General features: G+C 42.1%; 1 protein-coding gene across 1 annotated transcript in view; it reads right to left on the reverse strand.

The window, feature by feature from the left end:
* Nucleotides 1-22,532, reverse strand: part of LOC117830534 (formin-like protein 1) — a 48,296-nt gene continuing 25,764 nt past the window's right edge. The window contains exons 8-25 of the mRNA XM_034708684.1: nucleotides 21,448-21,524; nucleotides 21,267-21,360; nucleotides 13,555-13,629; nucleotides 12,350-12,517; nucleotides 12,166-12,267; nucleotides 11,650-11,893; nucleotides 10,205-10,402; nucleotides 10,004-10,128; nucleotides 9,532-9,734; nucleotides 9,225-9,459; nucleotides 6,603-6,671; nucleotides 6,437-6,517; nucleotides 6,232-6,361; nucleotides 5,825-5,988; nucleotides 5,639-5,740; nucleotides 5,409-5,504; nucleotides 2,760-2,874; nucleotides 1-635 (exon numbers count right to left, since the gene is read on the reverse strand). Of these exons, the coding sequence (XP_034564575.1) occupies nucleotides 535-635; nucleotides 2,760-2,874; nucleotides 5,409-5,504; nucleotides 5,639-5,740; nucleotides 5,825-5,988; nucleotides 6,232-6,361; nucleotides 6,437-6,517; nucleotides 6,603-6,671; nucleotides 9,225-9,459; nucleotides 9,532-9,734; nucleotides 10,004-10,128; nucleotides 10,205-10,402; nucleotides 11,650-11,893; nucleotides 12,166-12,267; nucleotides 12,350-12,517; nucleotides 13,555-13,629; nucleotides 21,267-21,360; nucleotides 21,448-21,524 (2,379 nt within the window). The 3' untranslated portion in view covers nucleotides 1-534. The remainder of the gene's footprint in view (nucleotides 636-2,759; nucleotides 2,875-5,408; nucleotides 5,505-5,638; nucleotides 5,741-5,824; nucleotides 5,989-6,231; nucleotides 6,362-6,436; nucleotides 6,518-6,602; nucleotides 6,672-9,224; nucleotides 9,460-9,531; nucleotides 9,735-10,003; nucleotides 10,129-10,204; nucleotides 10,403-11,649; nucleotides 11,894-12,165; nucleotides 12,268-12,349; nucleotides 12,518-13,554; nucleotides 13,630-21,266; nucleotides 21,361-21,447; nucleotides 21,525-22,532) is intronic.

Consider the following 22,532-nt stretch of genomic DNA (forward strand, 5'->3'; position numbering starts at 1 on the left):
TGACGGTATAAAATGGTTTATTAGTTGAAATGCAGAAGCACAGTAGAGTTCCTCTTTCTCACAGCTCAGTATTAAAAATAATTTAAATATATTACAAATCTCTCCGAGCTGAATTTGAGATCTACTTCAGGAGGACAGGAAGATGGACAGTTTGATTAATATTCTACTTCAAATAAAACCAATTAAAAAATCATGTCTGGAGCTTTTTTTAAGAAAACTATCAAAATGATTCATGAGCGCTCCGTCCGTCAAAGTTTCCTCAGAGTCACTTTGAGACGAGCCGCTCGAACGAAGGCTCGGCTTCCTTCAAGTGTCTTAATGAGCTCGTGTGACATCCAGCGTCAGTCACATGAAGATAAACTCTCTTATATTTGATTCTTTCAATCACAGAAAATCTCTACAATCATCAGGACGATCCTCTCTGAGTGTTTGACGTCGTCTCTCGGGAGCATGCATCGTCTCGTCTGCAGTAACATGCACGCGAGGGTGAGCCGGGCGCCACAGTGAGTGTGATGTGGAGGTTTTGTGTTTTCTTCACAGGGAGATGTCTGAGGACACGTGCAGCTGCTGTCCTGGTTTCCACTTGGTGCTGTGGCGGCTGCCGTCCGTCCGTCTGTACGGCTGGTTTCTTAAATCTGAGGAAGAACACGAGACAAGATGCGTGATTTTAAAATCCAAAATGTTCTCCTCTTTGTCTTCCCTGAATCGCCTTTCCTTCACCTTGATGGGAAACGTCACAGGATGAAGGAAAGGTGTGAGGAAGAGGACAAAGTGTTTCAAAAATCAGGCAGCACTTACGCTAGGTGAGTGTCCTGTGAAAACTACAATCTAGCAAGCTGGACTACAAATTTAAAAAATTTTAAACCAACAATAATCTGGATTTGGAGGTTATAAAAACAGCTTAAATTAGAGGTTATATCTGGTCTGTCCAGAGCAGAGGGGGATTTATTTCCTGCAACATCACCTCCTAACTTGAAGTTTCTAAGACGTAAACATTGTAAAGCTGTAAGAAGTTCACACAGAGAAGAACAGCTGATTAAAGTGTCGTCAGCAGAGTGTGTTAGTGTTCGAGCAGAGAGGGATTTAAAGGCGTCACCTCCTCGCTGAAGACCGAGTCACAGAAGAGGCGAGAGGAGCGTTTGGCAGAGCGAGCCGTGAAGGGCACGGACTTTAGAGCTGAAGAGACGGAAAGAGAGGAGGGACAAACAAGAGAAAGAGAGGAAACAGAAGATCAGCTTTCAAAAAGAGAGACAGATTAACAGGATGGAGTGATGAGAAAAACAGACAGGAGATTAACTGAGGGATGAAAAGAAGGAAGGAGTAAACAGGACATGAAAATATGACGTCATCTGAAAGGAGCACAAAGCTGAAGAGTTAGTGTTTAAGTTACTTCAAGATCAACTTTGATTCCCTGCAGAGGAAAAGTTTCAACATGAAGATTGGATCAGGATGAATTTAGACATCATAGAAGTATTTTTTTTAATCTGAAAGGCTCACTGTTGCCCCTTGTGGCCACACGTGGTAAAACACAGTCTCTACGACAGGCTCTGGTGGGTGTTTTTCACAGAGTGGCCACAGGGGGCAGTAATGAGGCGTGAAAAGGGTTTCATATTACCAAACTATATACTGTTCATTAGTTTTCTTCACATTTTGAGTGGCAATAAGTCAAACAAATTATTTTATTAATTATTAAACATGTTTTACTCGACTTTAAAAATAATTTTCTGTCTCTTAAAATATAATTTTAATTAATTTTAATTAATTTATTTTTTATTTTTCTGCCTTTAAGAAGACCTTTGTAGCTTTTAATTTTGAAAAGTTCTCCAAAAACAAATATTACTTTTGTATTACGTGATAAAGATATAATTCAAATCTCTTTATTAAAAGTATTAATATATTTTTAAATAATTGTATTCCTTTATTTCTTTTAGGGGAATTTCATGTCTTTTAAAATATGTTTTATTTCTTTATCTTGACTTTTGTGATTTTATGAACTGCCTGTTTTATTTTGCTGCCCATGTGAAGCAATTTGCAACTTGCTTTTTTCCTACAAATAAAATAATAATAATAATAATTATAATTAAGTGCATTAATTGTATCTGAAACGCATTTTTGTTGACCTTACAGGTGACTCAGATGTGGCCGAGCAGCCTCATTTACATGTGAGCATTAACATGTTTAAAAGCCAGGAGTATCAGCTGTGTGCACTTTTAGATATGTGCTTTTAAAAATTGTAATTAACCTTTAAATATTCAGATTAAGAAGGAATAAAACTACGACGGTGACCGTTTCAAATAGAAGTGTATGACGATGATAAGTGAGCTAACTATTAGAGTCTATCTCATCTTCCTCAAGTGCCTATGCTAAGCTAAGCTAACCCTTATCTTCTTGTTCTTTAGGTTCTTTATTTCTGCAAAATCAAGATTAAATTAAAAGGAACCTTTGAGAAGTTTGCACAATCATACAGTTCTTAAACTCTGTGTATTTTCCACATTTGGTCTGATTATTTGTCTCCTTTTTAATCAAAGTTCCTCAACAGTAGAAGCACTGCTTTTCACAAGCTTCTTACTTGAAGGTCATAATTTTTTGCACGAAAAAACTTCAGATAGACTTCCTGTGAAATTAAATCTTCCTGCAAAGTCTCATCTCAAATTCACAAACTGATCTTCCCTCTCTCTTAAGAACAGGCGTTTCTCTGAATACTCTGTCCTTTAGTTTGTAACAGGAGCTCAAACGGAGGATCTGTGTCCTAGGTGTACCTGTGATGATGTCCTCGATGGCTCCGTCCTTCCCCTCCCTCACCAGAGGAGTCACCTGCCTCTTCTTCAGCTCTGCGATCAGATCCATGGGAGGCGGTTTGGACGTCACACACACCTGAAACATCGAACACATCTTAATCTCCATAATAATCTGACCCCAAACTTCAACAGAACACCTCGTTCCTCCCCGCCTCGTTCCTGATCCCCCCGTTTGTGTTTCATGTGATTAACGGTCCGGTCACTTTTATTTATTCGCCCCGGAGTTACGGCTCGCTGATTTGCCTCAAAGTGTTTTACAACCTGCCCGGCAAACGACAAACTACCCGTCGCTCCTCGGGGTAATAATAGCTCTGAGCGGGGTTAGAAATACGAGCAGTCAGAGTATCAGACGAGCTGTAAACAAACCTGCAGCTCAGGCAGTGTGATTTGTTACACCCTCACTCAGTCTGCGTGTGGATTGATCCTCCTGGAAGTCTGGGTTTTGAGCTTCCCGTGTTTGTGATGCGTTCAAACATGTTTTTCATGGCGTGTACGCAGGAGAGTAGCGACTCTTGGCTCTCCCACGTACACACGTTTCATTCCTGTGTTTGTGTGACACAGCTCCCTGCCCTCGTCTGATGAATGTTTCTCATGATATGAACGGGTTCATGGTTGGTAATGAGCGTACATAGGATCATACCTCCAGCTCAACGCAGGAAAGACCAGAGAGCTGTCGGTGGATTTCAGAAGACGCAAGCTCCCTCCTCCCACACCAGTGAACATCCAGGGAACAGACAGTGAGATTGTGAAATCTTACAAGTACCTGGGTGTTCACCTGAACAATAAACTGGACTGGTCAGACAACTCTACCACACTCTACAAGAAGGGACAAAGCAGACTCTTTCTGCTCAGGAGACTCAGGTCTGTTAGTGTGGAGGGGGGCTCTTCTGAAGTCCTTCTTTGACTCTGTGGTGGCATCAGCCGTCTTCTCTGGAGTGGTCTGCTGGGGAAGCAGCATCTCTGCTGCTGACAGGAAGAAGCTGAACAGACTGGTGAAGAAGACCAGCTCTGTCCTGGGCTGCCCACTGGACCCTGTGGAGGTGGTGGCTGACAGGAGGATGATAGCACACCCCCCCCTCCAGGAGACCATAACAACACTAAGGAGCTCGTTCAGTGACAGACTTCTTCACCCGCCGTGTCTCAAGGAGAGATACTGCAGGTCTTTTCTTCCTGCAGTGGTCAGACTCTATAACCAATAATATATATATATATATACATGTGTGTGTGATTTTAAGATATGCTTATTTTTTAACCTCTTCAATTTTAATTTTAATTGCTAATAACTTTTTAATAATTGTTACTTTATAGGCTCTTGTTTGCTTTATATATTTCTTTTGCACTGTCTGCTCTGTTACTGTGACACTTGAATTTCCCCGTTGTGGGACGAGTAAATGACTCTCTTATCTCTTACATGTTCAGTATGAATGTTTTCTTTTTGAAGCTCTGCCAGGAGGGGAAATAAAGACTTCTACTCTTGTCACATGACGCACACAGGAGCATCTTTCATCCTTCAGAGACGGCTGTAATTTGTTTATAAAAAAAGTATTTTGTGCTTTTAAATGCACGACTTATACGTTATCTTGACGTTTAATGCAGTGAATCTTTCAGTTAGTCTTTAAAGGTGACATATTCTGCTCTTTTTCATCAACATATATTGGTCTAAGAGGTCCCATTATCCATCCTTCAAACATGTCTTTAAAGTTTATTGCTCATAAAAACACTTTGAAATCAGATTCTGGTCTGCCTGTAAACCCCTCTTCTTCAGCCCTGCTCAGAACAGGCTGTTTTCTGTGTCTGTGCCTTTAAATGAGAATGAGCTCTCTGACCACGCCCCCTCAGGAAGTGGGTGTCCCCTCGGCTGTCCAGCACGTTGATCTAATGTTTACATGTTGGCTGAATATACACGGCTGCTCACAGACCCGCGTTACTTCAACCCTCTGAATCTGATCCAGAATCTGATCCTGATGGAGAGGCGCCTGCAGCAGGACCTTTCTGAACCATTTGTCACAGATTTAGTGTTTCTTGTTGTTTTATTTGTCAGTATGTCGACGTGTGTCTTGGTACACAGCTACTAACATGTAGCTATGTAGCTATGCTAACTAGCGCTAGCACTTTTCCATGATAAATAAAAATCATCCACTAGATCTTCAAATCTGCAGACGTGGGGAGTCAAACCGACCTTTGTGTTTATTAAGACAGCCTACAACTAGCATCCCTCCTAAGCACACGTGTGCAGGGAATGAAAAACGGAGGAGGGGTTGAGTTGTATTTTATACAGTCTATGGGCTGAACAAGCTCCGAGCTCTGACTTCCTGTTACAGACCGGATGGCGTTGTGACGTATGAAAAACACTGAAAACTGAAACGGCTGGTTTCAGCACACATTTACAGAAAGGTGGAGAAATCAGAACAGGGGCAGAATGGATTCTTTTACTTTTCAGGGGGTTTGTAGACAGGGACACAGATTTCAGGGAGAGAACCATTAAAAAGTTGATTTTGCATGATATGTCACCTTTAAAAACACAACTTTTACATTATCTTGACGTTTGATGCAGTGAATCTTTCATTAAGTCTTTATAAACCTGCAGGAACTTGACTCTTATGTTGTTACCTTGCTCCCCATGACGTCATGTTTCTGTGGCGTCGACGGAGCTTCGATGTTCACGCTGCTGTGTTTCCTCCTCTGCTCGTTCTCCTGCTCCGCTTGCTGTCAAACAAAGAACAGTTTCAACATCTGAAGGTCAGGAGCTTCCTGAGTGGGCTGTAAGTTTACTGTAAAAGGTTCTTTATCAGAATAAGTGAATTAGTCATCAGGAGTCAATAAAGAGAGTTTTATCTGACCTTGTACGCTTTGATGAAGCGGACGAACACGGGGAAGAACACAGAGGGAGGAGTGGTTTTGGAGTTCTCTCCACAGTACTCCACCGCAGAGTCGTACACGTCCTGAAGACAGAGAGAGACGTTCAGTAAAGTCAGGGTTTGAATAAATGAATCCATCAGGTGATGAAAGTTTGATTCACGTCCAACCTGAGCTGTTTTCCCGTCAGCTATGAGCGAGCGGAGCAGCTCCGTCTTGCTGCTGAGGAACGTCTGCAGAACCGGATTCTCCTTCTCTACGGAGAACTCTCTGCTGGTCCCCTCCAGACCTCGCTCCAGAGAGCGCACGTCCTGCAGGATGCTGTCCAGAGAGACTGCAGACCATGACAAGAGAGAGAGGGAGAACTTCAGGATTCATCAGCTCTTAAATCCTGACTGAAGACTCTCCTGATCACAGCGGCCTTTTATTAAACTGTTGATCTGAGAGTTTCACTAAATCACTCCGTGACAGAGTTTCTCAGGATGTTTGTGAATGTTGGCACAGATAGAATCAGTTCCTCTTTAGGAGTAAATACAACATGTTTTAGAGAGTCCAGAGGAAACAGAGTCATGCTCACCCAGAGCCGCCTTGTCCAGGAAGTGCAGCTCGGTGTAGAAGGTCCGGAGCTCGGGGTATTTCTCCTGAATGATGCTAACGATGTAATGAAGCAGCGTCTGTCTGCGGTCTGTTGATTTGGTGTCCAGAAGCTGAGGAGAGGACAAGTTTTTAATGACTTCTTCTTCTGCTGTTTGTGTTTGATGTAACGTCTCTCTCTTACTCACCAGATCTAAACTCTGCAGACGGAAACCGTACACCGCTCCTCGTTTGCTGCTGTTCATGTAGTTTCCAAACGCTAAGATGATCTTCAGAGTCACAAACATCACAGTTAGAATCCAGAAGTGAACACTGATCTGTATCCGTATCAAAGTGAGCAGCTTTAGGACCTACCTCAAGGATTTTCTTCAGCTTGCTGGAGGATTTGATCGACATTGAAGCGGCGATGAGAGCGTCGAGTTGCTGCAGGAGAGAGGAGGACATGTTGATGAAGATGAACTCTCCATTCAGCCTCGTGTGTTTAAATACAGAGAGCAATATTCAGATAATTACAGCGTGCACACACTTTTTATTCCTGCCACAGGTGTGTTTTAACTTTTGCAGACTAAATTCTCAAAGTTTATCCCTCTGGAAAAAAAAAGTTGTTAAATTGTCCAAAAATCTAAAAAGAACTCTGCTTAAAATTCAGAGGAACATGTTATAAATGTCTGCAAGGTACCCGAACAATCACATAGTGAAGTTTGCAGATGACACGGCTGTGGTTGGACTGATCTCCAACAACAACGAGTCTTTGTTCAGGCAGGAAGTGAAAGATCTTGAGGACTGGTGCAACTTTTACAATCTCAGCATCAATGTGGGAAACACTAAGCAGGGTTCCCACTCTTTTCCAGAGATCATTTTCCAGGACATTTCAAGGACATTTTCAGTGATGATCAAGCTGGTATGACAGTCTAAATTGAGTTCCTTAATTTAGTTCCTAAATAGTCTAATATGTTCCTCTCAGTGGAAGTCTACATTGAAGACATGCAGTCTATGGCTATCCATGAAATCATCTCTTACATGCTTAAAAATTATGGCAAATTGATTACAGAATAATGCAACCACAGATGTACAGCACTTCACTTTATTAGTGCAACCAAGTAACAATGATGGGCAACTCTCATCTCAGCTTTCTCTTTTCTCAAAAAATATTAAATGAGCTAAATAAAAAACAAAAGAGCCAGCAAAGGACTCTGGAAGCTGCCTTACTGAAATAAATCAATACTAATAATAATCAGAGGATCAGTGCTTAAATTGACCTAAATAGAACTGAACGACAAAAATGGCCACAAATGTTGAATGGGGATGTGTTTTTTTAACCTTGTTAGATCACACACAGTCATGTTGGAATAATTTTCCAGGACATTTTACTTTTTCTCCCATTTTCCAGGACTGGAAAACTGGTCAACTGTTCTCCAGGTTTTCCAGTTTTTCGAGGACACATGGGAACCCTGACTAAGGAGATGGTGGTGGATTTTAGGAAGAGAGGCCGCACCCCTCATCACCCCCTCTACATCGGAGGTGCAGCTGTGGAGATGGTGTCCACCTTCAAATACCTGGGCCTGCACATCTCCAATGACCTCACGTGGTCCACCAACACAGCCAGCACCAGAAAGAAGGCCCACCAACGCCTGTACTTTCTGAGGAGGCTGAAGCAGCCTGGGCTCAGGTCCTGCTGTCCTGACATCTTTTCACCAGTGTGTGGTGGAGAGCACGCTGACAGCATCCATCACTGCCTGGTATGGGAACTGCTCTGTGGCTGACAGGAAGGCGCTGCAGCGAGTGGTCAAATCTGCTCCAAAACTACAAACAGCAGCCTCCCTTCCCTGGAGGACATATATATGTCAGCAGGTGCAGAGGCAAGGCGTCGCACATCATGGAGGACCCTACCAATCCAGCACACGGACTGTGCACCCTCATCCCCTCAGGCAGAAGGCTGCACAGCCTCAAAGCCAGAACAACAAGACTAAGGTGTAGCTTCTTTCCAGAAGCTGAGAGACTTGTGAACTCTCTTTAATAATAATAATAGTAATAATAATAATACATTTTATTTTGGGCGCCTTTCAGATCACCCAAGGTCACCTTACAGATCATAAAAGCATACATCATAAAAACAAACAAACAAACAAACAAAAAGTAATAAATAATAACTAAAAACTAGTGAGGTGCAGAGAGTCCAGTTTAGAGTGAATAGGCCAGTTTGAACAGGTGAGTTTTGAGTTGGGATTTGAATGATGTGATGGAGTCCGACTGTCTTATGTGTGGGGGGATGGAGTTCCAGAGTCTGGGTGCTGAGCAGCTGAAGGCTCGGGCACCCATAGTAATGAGGCGTGATGGTGGAATTGTTAATAGTCCAGCAGAGGTTGAGCGGAGGGAGCGGGAGGGAGTGTATTCATGAAGGAGGTCGCGGAGGTAAGTGGGGGCCAGGTTATGAAGAGCTTTGTAGGTGAGGAGAAGGTTTTTGTAATGGATGCGGTATGGGAATGGGTATCTTTAGGTCTGTTCTCTGCACTTTACCTCTGTGACTGCATGCACACATTACTGCACTTTCTGCTGGTTTTAAACTACGTTTGTATATTTACTTCCTGTAGGCTTGAGGTGATGTATTTATTTCTTTATTTGTAGAGTCTACTTTTAGCTTGTTATCTATTCTGTATGCTGCTGGATCTGAGTAATGTGTTTCATTCATTCATGTTTTTAAATGTGACTGAATGACAGTAAAGTGAACCTTGAACTTTGAACCTTGTGATGAAGCAAAAATAATAGAACATGTACTGAAGCGTGTTGCGTTCACATGAGAAAACTAAATCTGCTGTTTATCTGAATCCTCCCAGCCTTCTGATGATTCTCTGTCAGGACTCAGAGCCCTGAAGTCTCTCCTGTGGTCTCTGAGTGACCGTGTTCCCTCTCTCGTCTCCTCTCTATAATCAAAGCTCTAATTAAAACCCCTCCGCCCCCCCTCGGGTGTGAACTCACCGGCTGTATCGTCTGCACGCTCTCGGGGAAGTTGCCCATGAATGTGAGCGTGCTGATTCGCTGCGTGAGGCGAGGGATCTTGCTGAAGCGCACCATGAAGCGGTCCTCCTCGCTGAGCTCGTCCAGGGGCCTGCCCTCACACTCGTAGTTGTGGATGAGCTTCATCTCGTACTCCGTGGGGATGAATCGCTCCAGGAGCTCCAGGAAGTCCAGACTCAGAGCTCTCTGGTTGTACCTGTGAGGACGACAGAAGACGTCACTCTTCTTCTTCTTCTTCTTCTTCATTTAGAGGAAGTTTGATACGTACGTCTCTATCGCGCAGCAGATGTCAGACGCAGCCATCCCCTCCTTGCGCAGAGTGATAGCCAGGTTCTTGGCTCTGTTGGGTTCCATTAGAGACACTCTGCTGGGGGACTTGTGGGTCCGTTTCATCTTCAGGGTCCCCAGCTCTACAGGAGAGGACTGAGCTTTGGTCTTGAACTGCTCCTCGAACGCCACCATGTTCAGCTCCTGGGACGAGTCAGAGAGGCAGGGAATAAAGACTGTGACATGTGATGGAATAATAACATCAGTGGTCTTATTACAATATGTCCATGAAAAAGTTGATTGTAAGAGTTTATTTTTAGTCTTGTCTCACCCTGTCAGGATTCTATTCCCCATGACTTCCTGCTAACATCATCCCTAACTTATTTTCCTTCCTCGGCTTTTAACTCCATGTGAGCGTCCTCTTTCTCATCAAACAGCAGAAACACGGGGACGGGAATAAGCAGAAGTCAAACCTCTAAGACGTGTTCGTCGTCCAGCTCGTTGAAGATGGTTCCTGCCACCTGGTTGGATTTCAGCGCCTGCCAGTTCAGCAGCGGCATGCGGTATTTGGTCTGAATCGGCTTCTTCTTTTTACAACCTGGAGAACAAAACAAGTTCCTGAATCAAACTCTCTGAAACTGCCTCAATATTTCCTGTTTAAGTGTTGGACTCACCTGAACTCCCCTCAGTCAGCAGAGGGGGCGGAGCCGCAGGAGGAGGGGGAGGAGCTCGAGGTGAGGCTGGAGGAGGTGGAGGCGGAGGAGGAGGTGGAGGAGGAGCTTGAACGGCCTCTGGCTGCAGGGGAGCATCAGTGAGGTCGGGCTGAGGGGGTGAGGAGGCCGTCTGCTGGTCTTTACCTGAGTCTGTTTCTTCTGCAGGTGAGGAGACAAAGACAAAGAGGAAACACAGACGTCATGATGGTCACATCTTTACCTCTAAATCCTGCTGCCTCGGAGAGAACTCAGAACACTCTCTCTGTCTGATCTGAGGAGTTCTCTCTCTTTGTTTCTGACCTGAGATCAGTTTTTAAAAAGCTTCACTAGAGAAAGAACTGTTTCCTTTCTCCCTCATTATTTTTGTCGCTGTCGTCGATCAGAACAATATCTTCTGTGCTGTGAAGCGATCCTCACAGTCTCTCCTCTGGGGTCTCCTCCTCCTCTCTGAAGGGACACTTTGGGAGTTTCAGAGGAACAGCTGAATGGAGGCTTTTTATTTCACATTTAGCTCAGAACATCAGTGCATTTAAAACCAAAACGACTCGTTCTTAACTTTAAATAAAGCTGCAAAGAAGAGAGAACAGATAATTACTGCTTCCAGGAGTTAAATGAGACTGAGTCTTTCTCAATGTGGATGAAGAATCTTCTAATTAAGGTCTCTGCTCAGCTTAGAGTGGATTCTTTTGAGTGTTATTGGTCAAATTCAGGACGCTGGCTCTCCTTTGGGACGGGTTTATCTGGAAATCGTCTGTAAAGCGGCGTTGTCTCATCAATCAAAGTCAGACAATCTCTGCCTGCAGGATCGATCCTCAGCTGAGATGATAACATCAACATCAGGATCTGTAACGTTACTTTGAATAGTCCAGAGAGAGAAAAGCCGTGCAGCTTGAGTAACACATGCAGCATCTTGTGTTTCCCTGAATGCTTCAGGTCATCCGTGTAGTATAAGGACAGTAAGTAACATTTTAATACATGGTAAAATCCTGAGATGTCTGATTTAATCTTCTGTTTTTGCAGCAAAATCTTGAGGTGAACAAACACTAGATTTATAAATATTTTGCATGAAGTAGAAGTATCCAACCTGACTGCAGTTGCTGCCTTTCCTTCTAAAATCCTGTGTTTAGGGTTAGGGTTAATGTTTCAGAGTCGTACTGAGTGTTTCTGCCTCATTAGAAACAAACAGGAGGTGCTGAGGGAGTATCTTCTGGTAAAATCAGCAAATTAGTTTAAGAGTTAACACAATTAATCCTGCAGTGTTCCTCTCTTGTGTTATCAGCTGCAGCAGTTTTAGCTCCTTTAAAAAAAAATTGATTTGCAAGACACAAGACAAACACAAAAACATAGAAAGGCAACTACAAAAGTGACAAGCACAGTTTTATGAACAGTCAGTTCATGATTCTGACCTTTCTGTGTCTGGCTCTGGTTCACAGGGACCACCTGAATCTCCAGGTGTCCAGAGGTGGAGCGCTCCATACGGACCAGCCCCTGATCCACCAGAGCCTGGACTTTGACCTCCAGCTCCTTCAGGGCCTGGACGGACCGGTCCTGGTCCCTCTCCTTCTCTCTCTCCCTCTCTCTCTCCAGCTCTTTCTCTCGTTCTCTCTGCTGCAGCTGAGTCACCTGAGAGCACGATTCACGTAGACCCTCCTGCAACAGACCAAGGACAATTCAGAAGTGTGTGTGTGTGTGTGTGTGTGTGTGTGTGTGTGTGTGTGTACGAGCAAGGATATCATGCTTAGTGCATTATAGATACAGATGATGATTGATTGATTGATTGATTGATTGATTGATTGATTGGTTGGTTGATTGATTGATTGATTGGTTGGTTGATTGATTGATTGATTGATTGATTGATTGGTTGATTGATTGATTGATTGATTGATTGATTGATTGATTGATTGATTGATTGGTTCTGATACCTTCAGCAGCTCCACCTCTTTGGTCGTCTGAATCAGCTTCTTCTCCAGGTCGCAGCTTTTCTCCATCGCCTCCCTCTCACTCTCCTGCAGCCTGCTGGTCAGCTGTCACACACACACACTGCTCAGTGAGGACATCATATCTGCACACTGCATGCCTCTGAATGTGTGTGTGCAGTGTGTGTACCTGTGTGTTGTGCTCTTGCAGCTCCTCCATGTGCTCCAGCAGAGCGTTCTTGGTCTCTGCGTCCTCCAGCAGAGCGCCCACGTCGAACACGTTGTCCAGGTACGCCTGAATCTCCACCAGCAGCCTGTCGCTCTTCAGCTTCTGTTCTTTTGCTTTAAACATTACACTCTGTGTGTCAGATGAATTGGTAACCTGTGTGTTTGCTGTGTTCACAGCAGCTTTCAGTGCTTAAAGAATATTATATTTGACCCAGTATGAGACTCATCATGGCGAAAAATACAACATCTGTTTGTGTAGGAAAAAAGTTCATTAAATGTGAACATTTTCAGAATGTACTTTTTTTGCACTAAAACAAAGGGAAAAATGTTGAGTTTTTGTTATTTATAGGTTATTATATTATGATTGTACTGGTCCGGCCCACTTAAGATCAAATTGGGCTGAATGTGGCCCCTGAACTGAAAGAGTTTGACACCCCTGGTCTAATATGTTCCTCTCAGTGGAAGTCTACATTGAAAGACGTGCAGTCTATGGCTATCCATGAAATCATCTCTTACATGCTTAAAAATGATGGCAAATTAATTATAGAACAATGCAACCACAGATGTACAGCACTTCACTTTATTAGTGCAACCAAGTAACAATGATGGGCAACTCTCATCTCAGCTTTCTCTTCTCTCAAAAAATATTAAATGAGCTAAGAAAAAAACTAAAGAGCCAGCAAAGGACTCTGGAAGCTGACTCACTGAAATAAATAAATAATAATCATAATCAGAGGATCAGTGCATTAATGACCTAAATAGAACTGAGTGACAAAAATGGCCACAAATGTTGAATGGGGATGTGTTTTTTTAACCTTGTTAGATCGCAGACAGTCATGTTGGAATAATTTCCCAGGACATTTTAGTTTTTCTCCCATTTTCCAGGCGTTTTCCAGTCCTGGAAAACTGGTCAACTGTTTTCCATGTTTTCCATGTTTTCCAGGACGCGTGGGAACCCTGACGAAAATACTCGTCATATTCGTTTTCTAGGTTTCATAAAGGAAACTATAATTCGAGTGGACAGTCTGCAGCTCACACAGAGAGTTAGGTTTGTTATTTAAGCAGCTGCAAAGCAGGATGCAGGATCAGTAGACTTCTTCCTAACTTCCCACCCTCAGATTATCCTTCATCCTGAACAGTAAGAGTTTCACAGAGTCAGAGCGGTACCATGAAGTCGATGTTGTTGTCCTCGTTGCAGAAATACTCCATGAGCTTCTCAAAGCGGGTTTTCTCTGCACACACCTGAAAGACAACAAACAGGATGAAGAGTTATCGTCAGAGAGAGGACACGCGTGATGTCATCTGTTCTCCTCTTGATTGAGCTCTGTGATGGACTGATGATGCGTTTAATCTGTGTGTGTGTGATGATAGACCTGCTCTGTATTTACACACAGGGGGGCAGTGTGCACACACACAGATAAACATCATATCCATCTATCTATCTATACACACACACATCTTTCTTTAGTAGCACTAATTAAACAGCTGATTGTTGGAGGGTTTGTTTGCTTGGTGTTTGGGAAGCTGTGTTTGTGAGTTCAGCTTCAAACAGAAGCATTATTAATAATAATAAGGCCGGAGCTTTCTGTGCATTGTGCAGGATAATTGCTGCGTGACGCACGCCGCTTTGTTCTCTTCATTCTGCAGCTTTAACGCCACAGAAACAAAGCTGCAGCATGTGCTTTGTTTGTTATTAGTTAAAAACGTGGGTCAGTAACACCCCTGTTCTCCCTTTTTTTTTAACCCTCTATTAGAGGGAGTCTGTCCACATCTGCCTCCCCCCTCTTTGCCCACTCATGTCCTCTAAATAATGCAGAACGCCAACCTGACAGCCCGCACAACCCAAAACAAAGCCCACGTTCTGCTCCTGAGCGACACACGAGCAGCTCCTGGCTCTGCGCCCGCCTGCCTCTACGATACGAGGAATCTATCGCTCCCTCCATCTCTCCCTTCCTCCCTCTCTCTGTTTCTCGCCCACACACACACACACACACACACACAGCAATGACGTTGCTGCAGGGCCAAAACAAATGCCACTCACGGTGAAACCTGAGTCACTGCTGTGGAAACTGATGCCACGCTAATCAGCAGACGAGATGATGCTGCCAGAGGACTTAGTACCTGCAAAGTGACAGGTTTTTAATTCATCACCTGGTTTTCTTTCTTTTCTACTAAAAGAGGAGTCTGACAATAATCTGACGTTTCTATTAGAGTCAAAAAATACACAAATAGACCAAAACAAGCAGCCGACTTCAGAATAACTGGGCCTTTCTTAATAAGAGACTTCATGTTTCTGGCCTTGGGGGCAGATAGAGACGCATTTAAAGTCCGTTAGCAGGAACACAAACTGTGATATATCCTCAGAAGTCAGTTTCCACAAAGAAGAACATTCATGCTGGCTGATAATAAAGGTCTGATACTAGCCTTATGACATGAAGCTCTACTACCTGGATGTAAACAAGCACAGGTGGTAGACGTGGTTTGTCAGTATGTTGATCTAGTAAATGGAGATAAAGTTGTATGTAGGCTGTGTCTGGTTAAACTGACATATAACCACTCCACCAGAGACATGAGGAACCAGCACAGGCATGAGGACGCTAACCTGCAAGGAGGTGCTAGCTCTGCTAATGGTAGCAGACTCTGTGATCCTACGTTTAGCTGTGTTACATAAATTGTGCTCATGTTGACTGTCCTCTGAGTGTTTCTTTACCTTTAGACTAGTCAGATAGTTTGAATTTGTTGGGCAGCTGAAGAGAGACAGCGAGTGAGGGAGACATGCAGCAAATGGTCAAGGCCGGGAGTTGAACCCACGACCTGTGCAATGAGGACACCACTTAGACCGCTAGGCCACCGGCGCTCCTACATTTCAGTTCAAACTGGGAAATAAGCGTCTTTCAAACATCCCTCGTCATTTTGTAGTTTGTCCAGCAGAGGGAGCTCTGACTCTATCATTTGCTGTACTCCCAGCACTGTCTGCAGCTTGAAATAACAAGAGATAAATAAGATAAATAAGATAAACATAAATATTCAAAAGTAAAGTTAACATTTTTAACAAAGCAGCTTCTACCTTGTACCTTTGCAGAATCAAATCAGAGATAAATCAGAAGGTTTGTTTTTATTTCAGCTCAAAAATTCACAACGTAGACGAATAAATCTGTATTATGTGATTTTTTTTCTCCCTGCAAAATCAAGATAAAAAAATCTGTTTGTTTATTTTCTATATTTCATTTTTATTTATTTAATTTAGTCTAATTATTTTTATTTTATTTAAATTGATTCATTCATTTATTTGTCTTTTACTCATTTATGTTTTTATTTTAGCACTTACTTATCTTTCTATTGTTCTGTTCTGTTGATATAATATAATATAATGTTCATGCTTTTATAAGTAATTGATTCTTATTGGTTTTGATGTAAAATTACACTTTTAAAATCAAAGAATAATTGAACCTAAGTTATAAATGAGACCTGAATATCCACTACCAGTCAAAAGTTTGGAAACACCTTCTCCTTCAAGGGTTTGTATTTATTTTAATTATTGTAAACACTGTAGATTAATACTGAAGACATCTAAACTATGAAAGAACATATATGGAATTATTTAATTTTTTAAAAAGTGTTAAACAAAGCAGAATCTGTTTTATATTTTAGATTCTGTAAAGTAGCCCCCTTTTTCCTTCATGACAGCTTTGCACACTCTAGGTATTCTCTCAGTCTGCTTCATGAAGTGGTCTCCTGGAATGGTTTCTCTCAGTCTGCTTCATGAAGTGGTCTCCTGGAATGGTTTCTCTCAGTCTGCTTCATGAAGTGGTCTCCTGGAATGGTTTCTCTCAGTCTGCTTCATGAAGTGGTCTCCTGGAAGGGTATTCTCTCAGTCTGCTTCATGAAGTGGTCTCCTGGAATGGTTTCTCTCAGTCTGCTTCATGAAGTGGTCTCCTGGAATGGTTTCTCTCAGTCTGCTTCATGAAGTGGTCTCCTGGAATGGTTTCTCTCAGTCTGCTTCATGAAGTGGTCTCCTGGAATGGTTTCTCTCAGTCTGCTTCATGAAGTGGTCTCCTGGAATGGTTTCTCTCAGTCTGCTTCATGAAGTGGTCTCCTGGAATGGTATTCTCTCAGTCTGCTTCATGAAGTGGTCTCCTGGAATGGTTTCTCTCAGTCTGCTTCATGAAGTGGTCTCCTGGAATGGTTTCTCTCAGTCTGCTTCATGAAGTGGTCTCCTGGAATGGTTTCTCTCAGTCTGCTTCATGAAGTGGTCTCCTGGAATGGTTTCTCTCAGTCTGCTTCATGAAGTGGTCTCCTGGAATGGTTTCTCTCAGTCTGCTTCATGAAGTGGTCTCCTGGAATGGTTTTTAATGAACATGAGCCTTGTCAAGAGTTCATTTGTAGAATGACTTTCCTTCTTAATGTGTTTGAGACCATCAGTTGTGTTGTTCAGAGGTAGGGTTAGTACACAATGGATAGCTCTATTTGACTCCTGTTGTAATCCAGATTATGGCAAAACCAGATTATTTCATAGTTTTGATGTCTTCAGTATTAATCTACAATGTTGGAAATAATTAAAATACATAAAAATGAATGAGAAGGTGTGTCCAAACTTTTGACTGGTAGTGTAAATCTGGAATGTATGAAACATAAAAGACACTTTAGAAAATAAATAAATAAATAAATCTGGATCAAATATAGCAGATTTATTTAGCCTGGTCTTCTTTATTTCCCCACATTTTATTTTTATTTTAACAAGGATGTAATAAGCATCCTGAGAATAAAAGTGTAAAAGTTACAGAAGTAAAAACTAAAATAAATTAACTTTAACACAATAAAACTAAATGAACTCCCTCCCTGATCTAAAAGCAGACGCTGCAGAGTTCATCAGTAAAACTAAACAATCCACACATTTTAAAGCCCTCTGATTAAACTCACACCCTACAATTCAAACAGCCAATAACAAATGAAGTTATCCAACGTGAGAGACTCTTAAAGCCGCCGTTCGATCTGGTTACACGCTCGTTTTAAGTGTTTCTGAAATTGGGTTGTAAATTTAAGCGGCTGATAATGATCGGACGTCACGAGGTGTTGAATCCAAAAAACAAGGCTTATAAAAACGCTGCTGCTGCAGAGCTTGTTGCAGGGCAGGTTTCCAACATCCCTGACTTCACCTAAAAATAGACCCCTCCTGGTTCAGGTTCACGCTGCTCCTCGTGTGCAGCGCTGCATCCACTCCAGGAGATCTGTTAGCAACAGTTGCTGCTTTCTGAGTTGAAGATGAGAGACGGGCCAAGGAGAGGTCAGAGGCGACCCGACAAGTGTTTGACATTCTTAACGCCTCTGCAGTCAGGTTCGTCTGGCAGAGGGACAACTGGACCCAGCAGCTGGCACTGGGGGGGCAGGAGGGTCTGGGGTTCCCCCTAACCTGGTTTTCAGCACATTAAAGGGCCTCTGGTATGAGGGTGCTGTTACTAATGCTGTGTCTATGTTGAGCAGATGACGGGTTTAAAATAATGCCTGCATGGGAGCTGAGTCATCCCTGCTGATGCTCGTTGAACACCAAAGGTATCCTCAGAAGTTCACAGCAACATAAAGTGGAGAAGATGAACTTCAGGAAGAGGTTTCCTCTGTTGGATCTTAAAGGTGACATATCATGCAAAATTGACTTTTTAATGGTTCTTTACCTGAAATATGTTTCCCTGGCATGTCTACAAACCCCCCGAGAATGAAAAAAATCCATTCTGCCCCTGTTTTGATTTCTACACCTTTCTGTAAATGTGTGTGAAACGAGCCGTTTCAGACTTCCGTGTTTTTGTTACGTAACAACAATATCCGGTCTGTCACGGAGTCAGAGCTTGGAGCTTGTTCAGCCCATAGACTGTATAAAATAATACTGAATCCCCCCTCCGTTTTTCATTCCCTGCACACATGTGCGCTAACAAGGAGCTTAGGAGGGAGGCATGCTAGTTGTAGGCTGTCTTAATAAACACAGAGGTCGGTTTGACTCCCCACGTCTGCAGATTTGAAGATCTAGTGGATGATTTTTATTTATCATAGATAAGTGCTAGCGCTAGTTAGCATAGCTACATGTCGTAGCTGTAGCTGTGTACCAAGACACACGTCGACATACTGACAAATAAAACAACAAGAAACAGAATCTGGAAGGTCCCGCTGCCTTTCTGGCAGATGTCGGTTTTACTCCCCACGTCTGCAGATTTGAAGATCTAGTGGATGATTTTTATTTATCATGGATAAGTGCTAGCGCTAGTTAGCATAGCCACATAGCTACATGTTCGTAGCTGTGTACCAAGACACACGTCTACATACTGATAAATAAAACAACAAGAAACACTAAATCTGTGACCAATCCTTCAGAAAGGTCCTGCTACAGGCGCCCCTCCGTCAGGATCAGATTCAGAGGGTTGAAGTGACGTGATCTCTGAGCAGCCGTGTATATTCAGCCAACATGTAAACATTAGATCAACGTGCTGGAGAGCCGAGGCACATCCACTTCCTGAGGGGGCGTGGTCAGAGGGAAAACAGACTGTTCTGAGGAGGGCTGAAGAAGAGGACTTTTCAGGCAGACCAAAATCTGATTTCAAAGTGTTTTTTTGAACATAAACTTTAAAGACATGTTTTGGGGACCTCTTAGACCAATATATATTGATGAAAAAAGCGTGATATGTCCCCTTTAAGGTTTAAATGATGTAAACATCTGAAGCAGGGAGATTTAAAGACCAGATCAGATCAAGGTTTTAACCCGTATATTATGTTAAGGGTCAATTTGACCCTTTTCAGTTTTTGTGTTGACCAAAGTACTGCTTATCCTTTCTTTGTCTTCATGAAATGTTGTGACTGCTCCTCATCTATGGTCATGAACTGGTGTGTAAAATCTGGACACTTTGATGTGTAGTGAAATGTCTGAGCCATAGACTGTATAAAATATGGACGTAGTATCCGTGATGTCACCCATCTGTTCCTGAGAGCTGTTTTGAAGCAAATCGACGGCAGCAGCCATATTGGTAATGCGGAACTCAACTAGGCAGAGTGTGACGTAGTGTGAGTCTCTTAGCCAATGGCTGTGTGTTCCCGACCAGGAGTCACGTCAGTCATGTCCTTATTTGGGCAAAACTCATAATCTTAATATCTTCTTAACCGTCATGTTAGAAAAAAATTCACCCCCCGTACAGTGTGTGTCATTAGAGAGATTAGCTTTGTAGGGCCAAGCCGTTTTTTGAACCAGGCTGTAAACATGTTTATTAATGCTGCAAAGATCGTCTTTTTCCCATTCATGTCTATGTGTGTTTCTGCAGCCAGCCTCAAGAGGATTTTCGATGTATTGCAGTTTATATCACTTCTGCATTGGCTTCATCGTTTGAGACCGGAGTTTGCCGCTTGGTCTGAGCAGAGTTTGTATACAAAGATGATGTTAAGGGTCATTTTGACCCTGATGCTTTAATGTGGGTCATTAGCTGTTCAGATCAAATATACATGTCGGTTTGATGTACTTTTTTTGAGTGCCTTTGAGTAGCCATTCAGACCCAGAGACCCAGGTGTGTGTAGAGGAGGAACTTTCTCTCCCTTGTCCTTTTCACTGTTCTCGTGTCATCTCTTTGACAAACACACCAAACATGAGCTCCAGAAGGATTACAGCTGAAGAAGCTTCATCACAGATTTTGAACTGGGATAGTGATACAGAGGAAGAGATTTCAGAGACAGAGGATCTTTCAGAGACTGAGGACAATGTTATTGTAAAGCTTATAGTTAAGCTGGATCAGGCTTGGACCAGCTTTTGTCATGCTGCTATAGGCCTAGACTGCCGGGGGAACTGGCACACTGACACACTGGGATCCTAGCTCACCTTCTTCCCCCCAACCCCCTCATCACTTACTTTAACTCTGCCTGTCCCATTAAAGTTACTAACCATAGGCCTTTCTGGAGTCCCTGAGCTCTATTGTCTCGTAGATTCCTCTGAGCTGCCGTAGACGTCCTCCTGCTGCGGACGATCTGGACTCCAGCTGATACGGACGTGCTGGACTCCAGCGGCAACAGCTTCTACGACTCGTCTCATCACTATCACCTCTCTCTCTTACTCCCCTCTATCTGTCTTTCCAGACCCAACTCAGTCGAGGCATGATGGCTGTCTAACATGAGTCTGGTCCTGCTGGAGGTTTCTGCCTGTTAAAAGGAAGTTTTTCCTCTCCACTGTAACTAGCTAAATACTGCGATGTGCAATGCTCATGGTGGATTAAGGTGGGGTCAGACTGAGTCTTACCCTGTCTTGGTGTTGGGTCTCTGTTCATAATTTGACATAGTGTGGTCTAGACCTCCTATGTTTGTAAAAGCGTCTTGAGATAACGTTTGTTGTGATTTGGCGCTATACAAATAAAGATTGATTGATTGATTGATTATTGATGATCCAGATTGTCAATTTCCCTACGATGAGGAGGATTCAGAGGACGAGTCTGCCGTTGTCTCTCCATTAGATGAAAACCAAGGAATGCAGCGATCATCATCATCAAAATGTGTTTTCACTGAGAAAGCAACATTTGTTTCATACTGCCCCAAAGAAAAACAAGAATGTTCTTGTAATGAGCACAATGCACAAAGATGCATCTCTGAGCACAAGAGAAGACATGAAGCCACTAAAAAAACATGAACTAAATAGTTCTTTAGTATAGTGTTGGAATTAAAAATGTATTGCATGTCTCTTTTCTAAATGTTTATATAATATAAATTAGAGTTGTTTTTGGTTTAACCTGTTTTTTTTTTTACTTTTTTGAGTGGATTTTCACAGTACGGGTCAAAATGACCCGCAACATAATGAATGTAATTGTTTTTCAACATAATACAAGGTTTAAAGGTGTGGATGTGTTGGTGTGAAGTCTACAGACCTCTTTGAAGTTGTCGAAGGCGGAGAGGATGATGTCATGGCCTCCTCTCACCAAACACACGGCCGCCAGCAGCTCCAGGACCAGCGCCTTCGTCCTGACAAACACAGGGTTCAGTTAAACTCTGTTAGAGTTCTGACAGTTCACTCGTTCACAGACGTGTTAGAGGTTTAAAGAATCACACCGTGGGTTCCTGTTGTTCAGGCTGAGCGTGATCTCGTTCACGCAGCACGGATGTTTCATCACCAGGTTGAACCCAGACTGGAAACAGACACACAGTTACATTAAAGCATTTAACACAGAGTATCAACAAAGAAAGATGCTTCTGTTCTACCTCATGTTACTTGTGTTGTGAGTTAAGTATAAAGATATGTTCTAAATATGTTGAGTGTTTGTGAATATACTTGGTTTTAATGAGGTAGTGAGGGGAATCTTTCTTTATAGATACTGGATCACAAGATAACTCAACATTCAGACGGAATTTAAACTTTCAGAATAAAATCAGACTTTGTGTCTCCAGTTCTGACCTAGATATCAACATTTCTGCTTCATTTATTTAATTTAGAAATTTAAAAAAGGCAATATTTGGAATCTGGGACACGAAGAAATCTGACTTATTATTTATTACTTCATATAATTACTTCTAAATCCAACTATGATCTACAAATAAAGGTTTCTGCTTCATTTAACTGACTTTAAATTTATGTATTAAAAAGTCTTTGAGTGTAAACTTTAGGATTTGATTAAGAATAAAAAAAAAAATCTAAATCAAGGGCGGTATTTTTACTTTCAGAATAAAATCAGACTTTTATTTTGGAAAACTCGCCTTGATATTCATTTTTTAAACTCCATTTCTGACTGAGAAATTAAAGTTTGTGCTTCCTTTTATTTATAATTTTTAAAAGACAACATTTGGAATCTGGGATACAGAAGAAAGAGAGAAAGAAATCTGATATTTATTTTATAAAATTGCTTTAAAATAACTTTCTAATTTAAATTTGACCTAAAGATTGTTTTATATATATATATACTAATAATAATAATAATAATAATAATAATGCATTTTATTCAAAAAGGCGCCTTACTTAGCCCTCAAGGTCACCGTACAGGGCAGAGTTTAAAAAACAATATCAAAATTAAGCTGATAAAATCAACAAGGCATGATACAGTGCAATAATAAACACAACATATATATATCAATTATAGTATTATGTTAAGACTTCTGGACCTGGGCTATTTAATAATTTAATTTGATTTAATTTAATATTT

Source organism: Notolabrus celidotus, chromosome 18, assembly GCF_009762535.1.
Source record: "Notolabrus celidotus isolate fNotCel1 chromosome 18, fNotCel1.pri, whole genome shotgun sequence".
Lineage (NCBI taxonomy): Eukaryota > Metazoa > Chordata > Actinopteri > Labriformes > Labridae > Notolabrus > Notolabrus celidotus.